Source organism: Pan troglodytes, chromosome 1 (genome assembly GCF_028858775.2).
Source record: "Pan troglodytes isolate AG18354 chromosome 1, NHGRI_mPanTro3-v2.0_pri, whole genome shotgun sequence".
Taxonomy (NCBI): domain Eukaryota; kingdom Metazoa; phylum Chordata; class Mammalia; order Primates; family Hominidae; genus Pan; species Pan troglodytes.
In genome coordinates, this window is record NC_072398.2 from 96,500,886 (window position 1) to 96,507,995 (window position 7,110).

General features: G+C 42.0%; 1 protein-coding gene across 1 annotated transcript; it reads right to left on the reverse strand.

Moving 5' to 3' along the window:
* Positions 1-4,867: 4,867 nt before the first annotated feature.
* On the reverse strand, positions 4,868-6,270 carry LOC112208623 (late cornified envelope protein 2B). Its single transcript, XM_054671031.2, has 2 exons — positions 6,109-6,270; positions 4,868-5,441 (listed from the first exon to the last, which is right to left on the reverse strand). Exon 2 carries the CDS (start codon positions 5,419-5,421, stop codon positions 5,089-5,091), a length of 333 nt encoding a protein of 110 aa, XP_054527006.1. The 5' UTR covers positions 5,422-5,441; positions 6,109-6,270; the 3' UTR covers positions 4,868-5,088.
* Positions 6,271-7,110: the final 840 nt, after the last annotated feature.

The following is a 7,110-nucleotide window of genomic DNA, read 5'->3' on the forward strand; positions in this document are numbered from 1 at the left end:
TTGGCTACTGAGGCTTGTGCATTTGTCACATAGTTCTCATGCCATAGTTTTCAGCTCCATCAGGTCCTTTAAGGACTTCTCTGCATTGGTTATTCTAGTTAGCCATTTGTCTAATTTTTTTTCAAGGTTTTTAACTTCTTTGCCATGGGTTCAAACTTCCTCCTTTAGCTCAGAGCAGTTTGATCATCTGAAGCCTTCTTCTCTCCACTCGTCAAAGTCATTCTCTGTCCAGCTTTGTTCTGTTGCTAGAGAGGAGCTGCGTTCCTTTGGAGGAGGAGAGGCACTCTGATTTTTAGAGTCTCCCGTTTTTCTGCTCTGTTTTTTCCCCATCTTTGTGGTTTTATCTACCTTTGGTCTTTGATGATGGTGACGTACAGATGGGGTTTTGGTTTGGATGTCCTTTCTGTTTGTTAGTTTTCCTTTTAACAGTCAGGACCCTCAGCTGCAGGTCTGTTGGAGTTTGCTGGAGGTCCACTCCAGACTCTGTTTGCCTGGGTATCAGCAGCAGAGGCTGCAGAACAGCAGATATTGGTGAGCAGCAAATGTTGCTGCCTGATCGTTCCTCTGGAAGTTTTGTCTCAGAGGAGTACCCGACTGTGGGAGGCGTCAGTATGCCCCTACTGGGGGGTGCCTCCCAGTTAGGCTACTTGGGGGTCAGGGACCCACAGACTGTCTCCTCAAGTGGGTCCCTGCATTAAATATTTTGATAAGGCAGATCAAGTTTAATATCTGTGATATATCAAGAGCCCTTGAAAATTGAAGAGAAAATTTGAAATCATATTATGAAATTTGTAGAAATGGCCAATGTACATGTTTTTAGAAGAACAAAATTACTACTGTTCAGGGACTTGAAATTTCAGTTAATAATGAGACTGGCTGAGCTCTTTAGTTTAATTAGATCCCAATTGTCAACTTTGGCTTTTGTTGCAATTGCTTTTGCTGTTTTAGTCATGAAGTCTTTGCCCATGCCTATGTCCTGAATTGTATTGCCTAGGTTTTCTTCTAGGGTTTTTATACTTTCAGGTTTTACATTTAAGTCTTTAACACCCATTTTGAGTTAATTTTTATATAAGGTGTAAGGAAGGGGTCGAGTTTCTGTTTTCTGCATATGACTAGCCAGTTTTCCCAGCACCATTTATTAAATAGGGAATCCTTTCCCCATGCTTTTTTGGTCAGGTTTGTTGAAGATCAGATGGTTGTAGACGTGTGGTGTTATTTCTGGGGTCTCTGTTTTGTTCCATTGGTCTATATATCTGTTTTGGTACCAGTACCATGCTGTTTTGGTTACTGTAGCTCTGTAGTAGTTTGAAGTCAGGTAGCTTGATGCTTCCAGCTTTGTTCTTTTTGCTTAGGATTGTCTTGGCTATACGGGCTCTTTTTTTGGTTCCATATGAAATTTAAAGTAGTTTTTTGTAGTTCTGTGAAGAAAGTCAGTGGTAGCTTGATGGGGATAGCTTGAATCTATAAATTACTTTTGGCAGTATGGCCATTTTCAAGATATTGATTCTTCCTATCTATAAGCATGGAATGTTTTTCCATTTGTTTGTGCCCTCTCTTATTTCCTTGAGCAGCGGTTTGTAGTTCTCCTTGAAGAATTCCTTCACCTCCCTTGTAAGTTATATTCCTAGGTATTTTATTTTCTTTGTAGCAATTGTGAATGGGAGTTTACTCATGATTTGGCTGTCTGCTTGTCTATTATTGGTGTATAGGAATGCTTGTAATTTTTGCACATTGATTTTGTATCCTGAGACTTTGCTGAAGTTGCTTATCAGCTTAAGGAGTTTCTGGGCTGAGACGATGGGGTTTTCTGAATACACAATCATGTCATCTGCAAAGAGATATGATTTGATATCCTCTCTTCCTATTTGAATACCCTTTACTTCCTTCTCTTGCCTGATTGCTCTGGCCAGAACTTCTGATACTATGTTGAATAGGAGTGGTGAGAGAAGGCATCTTTGTCTTGTGCTGGTTTTCAAAGGGAATGCTTCCAGCTTTTGCCCATTCAGTATGATATTGGCTACAGGATTGTCATAAATAGCTCTTATTATTTTGAGATATGTTCCATCAATACCTAGTTTATTGAGAGTTTTTAGCGTGAAGCGGTGTTGAATTTTATCAAAGGCCTTTTCTGCATCTATCGAGATAATCATGTGGTTTTTGTTATTAGTTCTGTTTATGTGATGGATTATGCTTATTGATTTGTGTATGTTGAACCAGCCTTGCATCCCAGGGATGAAGCCGCTTGAATGTGGTGGATAAGCTTTTTGATCTGCTGCTGGAATCAGTTTGCCAGTATTTTATTGAGGATTTTTGCATTGATGTTCATCAGCGATATTGGCCTGAAATTTTCTTTTTTTGTTGTGTCTCTGCCAGATTTTAAAATCAGGATGATGCTGGCCTCATAAAATGAGTTAGGGAGGAGTCCCTCTTTTTCTATTGTTTGGAATAGTTTCAGAAGGAATGGTATCAGCTCCTCTTTGTACCTCTGGTAAAATTCGACTGTGAATCTCTCTATTCCTGGGGTTTTTTTTTTTTTTGGTTGGTAGGCTATTAATTACTTCCTCAATTTCAGAACTTGTTATTGGTCTATTCAAGGATTCAATTTCTTCCTAGTTTAGTGTTGGGAGGGTTTCTGTGTCCAGAAATTTATCCATTTCTTCAAGATTTTCTAGTTTATTTGCATAGAGGTGTTTATATTATTCTTTGATGGTGGTTTGTTTGTATTTCTGTGTTATCAGTGGTGATATATGCTTTATCATTTTTTATTGTGTCTATTTGATTCTTCTCTTGTTTATTCTTTATTAGTCTGGCTAGTGGTCTATCCATTTTGTTAATCTTTTCAAAAGACAATATCATCAGAGTCAACAGGCAACCTACAGAATGGGAGAAAATTTTTGCAAACTATCCATCTGACAAAGGTCTAATATCCAGAATCTACAAGGAACTTAAACAAATTTTCAAGAAAAAAACAAACAACCCCATCAAAAAGTGGGCAAAGAATACGAACAGACACTTCTCAAAAGAAGACATTTATGCGGCCAACAAACATATGAAAAAAAGCTCGTAATCACTGGTCATTAGAGAAATGCAAATCAAAACCAAAATGAGATACCATCTCACACCAGTTAGAATGGCGATCATTAAAAAGTCTGGAAACAACAGATGCTCAAGAGGATGCGGAGAAATAGGAATGCTTTTACACTGTTGGTGGGACTGTAAATTAGTTCACCCATGTGGGAGACAGTGTGGTGATTCCTCAAGGATATAGAACCAGAAATACTATTTGACCCAGCAATCCCATTACTGGGTATATACCCAAAGGATTATAAATTATGCTACTATAAAGACACATGCATACTTTTGTTTATAGCACAACTGTTTACAATAGCAGACTTGGAACCAACCCAAATGCCCATCAATGATAGAGTGGATAAAGAAAATGTGGCACATATACACCATGGAATACTATGAAGCCATAAAAAGAATAAGTTTACGTCCTTTACAGGCACATGGATGAAGCTGGAAACCATCATCTTCAGCAAACTAACACAGGAACAGAAAACCAAAAACCGCATGTTCTCACTAATAAGTGGGAGCTGAGCAATGAGAAGACATAGACACAGGGCAGGGAACATCACACATCGGGGCATATTGGGGGTGGAGGTAAGAGGAGGGAGAGCATTAGGACAAATACATAATGCATGTGGAGCTTAAAACTTAGATGACGGGTTAATAGACATAGCAAACTACCATGGCACATATATACCTATGTAAAAAACCTGCACATTCAGCTCATGTATCCCAGAACTTAAATTAAAAAAAATAAAATAAAATGAGACTGGCAAAAATAATAAAGAGCATTAAATCAAATAAAATGACTCAGTGCAAAGGCTAATTTAAAACAGAGAGTACAGAATCTCAGACTGGTTAAAGAGCTAGGTGTTTTTCTTAGCAGCAGTAAGGATGAGGAGGCAACTGAACATCTTAATAACAGACTCCATCTCTGTCAGATTCTCTCTTCTCTGAATCCATTATCTTCATGTTGACACCTGTCAGCCTGAACCTAAGAAGCACTAGTCCTTATTTCCCCTGCTGTTTCCCTGCTTCTCTCCCCTTCTCCCATTAATGCTAAAGATCCCCCAACCATCCTGGCACTTCTCCCAGCTCACATCTGAGGGTGGCTGGACAAAGAAGGTTAGTATTAAAGGAAGAAATGTCTAATCTTCCCTACAGTGTCTTGTACCATATATTCGTTGTATTTTCAAAGTGGGACCTCCATGTTTTTTCTAATAAATATCTCCATCACTCATCACTCACCTGCCCAGCACATAGGCCAAGTGGCAGGACAGCATCCTGGGACTCAGATCTAACACTTTGAGGAACTGAAGCTAGGTGTCTGAGGCAGCAAGTCAATGGGCTGATCTTAACCAGACTCACCCTCCCTGAGAAGGAGTTCAGTGACTGTGGGCTGTACTTTGCAGAAGGAAGGGTCTCAACATGCATTTCAAGCATTTTATCCGACTATTGATTCTAACAGCAGGGAAGTTTTGCTTCATAGAGATGTGTTCTTCTCCCTAGAGAAGAACAAGTCTACAGAGCTTCCCAACCTTCCCAATGTCTGGAATACACAGAAAATTAGAACATGTGTCTGGCTTAGTGGAGAGAAAGGCAAAGCTGCCATAGCCAGAGGTGACCCTCTTCGAGCTCCATCCACCCTGCATATGAGGGAATCAGTTCCTCGGAGCAGCTTTTCATGTATCACCTACTCAGGTCCTGTCCTTGACCCATGAAGAGAATTTCTCTGAGGCCTTGACCTTTGGAGGACATTTGAAATCTCAGAAGAGAAGAGAATGACCAAGACAATTTGTGAGTCAGAAATCAGAGCTTTATTATAACATAAGGTAAAGGAGGAAAAGAAAACCTGCAATTGAGGTGCTCCATCAAGGGCAAAGTTCTCCCAGGGAAGCCCCATGAGTCTTTGTGGTCCCTGTCCACCCATGAATGGAATGAGAGGAAATGGAAAGAGTTAAGCATCAGGCTGTAGGAGGTTCTTAAACATTCTGTCCAAAGAGTTCTTCTTAGCCCAGGTCAGCAGCAGCCCCCAGAGCTGTGGCAGCAGCCAGAGCCCCCGGAAGGTTCACTCTCACAGCAATCATGGCTCTGGTGCCGGCGCCGGTGGAAGAGATGGGGCCTGTGGTGGCTCAGGGAGCAGCCACCACCCCCAGAGCTGCAGCAGCCCCCAGAGCTGGGACCACAGCAGCCCCCAGAGCTGGGACCACAGCAAGAAGAGACTGCAGGGGAACATGGAGCTGGGCACTGGGGCAGGCATTTAGGGGGACACTTAGGTGGACATTTTGGGGTACACTTGGGAGGACACTTGGGAGGGGGCTGGCACTGCTGCTGGTTTTGCTGGCAAGACATCCTGGCAGAGTTTAGTCAACCTGAAAGATAATAATGAAACTCTTTAAATATTTCAAACCAAGGATCATATTATACCTCTTCTAAAATCAATGCATGTGTAGAAGAAGAATGATATTTAGATCATACAGTCACATCAGTAACCTGAAAGAAACAACTTGAATCTTTCCTCTAAATAAAAGCACATACATTAAAAAACCAACAGAATGAGCTTCGTATTCTTCCTTTCAGGGGAAGCTGGGATTACTCTATCCTCACAAGCCTGAATAGAGTATTCACACTCCATGAAGTACCGATTCCCTTAATACAAGCCCTAAGGACCAGCTGAGTGTTGCAGGACACACCAGGAGGTCCTCTGGAAAAATATTTTGCAATGAAACTTCCAGATAAAAGAGCCTGGCTTGAAGTATTTGCCAGTTTCCATGGTGTAAATATGACCAACACAGCAGTTTTGAAGTTACCAACATGAAGTCACTGAACACAGAATTGGAAAAGATGTGCACAGTTAGCTTTCCCCACCTATATGAGCTCCGGTAGGCCTCACAGCCTCAACAGATTCGAGGCAGACTGAGTCCCATTCCTGCTCAGTATGGCAGAACACAAGCACACCACTCTTTCTCCAGCCTACCTCCATCCTCCCCATCCCTCTGCCTTGCTCATACCCCTCTGGTATCCCAGGTTGCCACTCACCCTCGTCACACGCAGGAGCACAGATACGTCCCTGGGGAGTCAGAGCAGATGAAGTGCTGAAGCTGGATGTGTCTTTTATAGGACCCAGGCTTGGCTCCGGAAAGAGCAGGAGGTGGCTCTTGCACAACCAGGCACGTGCTGAGTCATTCCTGACATTCTCCTGACTCCTAGTCCCTGCAATCCAAAGAGGCCTCAGGAGCTTCCAGGACTCCTCTCTGGGGCTGTGGTCTAGAGAAGCTTTAGCCAGTCAGAGCCTCCACCAAGTGGGAGCCCTAATGAGTTAACTTAGGGTACCCAAGGGACCCATGCCTGGACAAGATCCTGTTCCCTGCATCTTTTGTATTCGTGTCCTCTGAGGAAACATCAGTTCTGAGCCACAACATTCCCTTACCTTGTAAAAATGTTGCATTATGACTCCCTCCACCCTGAGCAGTTTCTCTTCCGTGTTCTGCTGTGGATCCAGCCATCCCAGGGGGTTTCTACAGCCTTGGCTCTTTCTAGGCATCCCTCCCTTGCCTAGGCTCTCAGCCCTTCCTCCTGGCCTCTGTTTCTGCTTTTCCTCTGACTCACCATGGCAAGCAGATACAGTGGATTAAATCTGAGTTGATTCTGTAGTCTAGAGCAAAGAATATGATTGAGAATAAACAATTCCCTCTAAAATCAAAACATTGCCCTTAGTCGGAGGAATTGTATTGAATGTGCTACTGGAATCAGAAAACTTGCATATGATAACTGAGTGATCTCTGGAAATTGCTACAACAATTATCAACAATTGCTAGAGTGTCACTATGATACTCACAATGAGTATCAATTCTCATATGTAATGGCCGTTATAAACCAGGTATACTTATCTCACTGAACTGTTTTTAATATTAAATGAGAAGTAAAGAAGAGCTTAGTGTGACACTATGTGCTTGATAGACCCTTAATAAATATGTGTTTAAAAGAAAAACTAATGCCATGTATTGGATACTTGCCCAGGTCTTATGTGGCATTCATTGT

Bases quoted from the DNA above. Each gene is read 5' to 3' on its own strand.
- LOC112208623 (XM_054671031.2), bottom strand. From the start codon at position 5,421: ATGTCTTGCCAGCAAAACCAGCAGCAGTGCCAGCCCCCTCCCAAGTGT.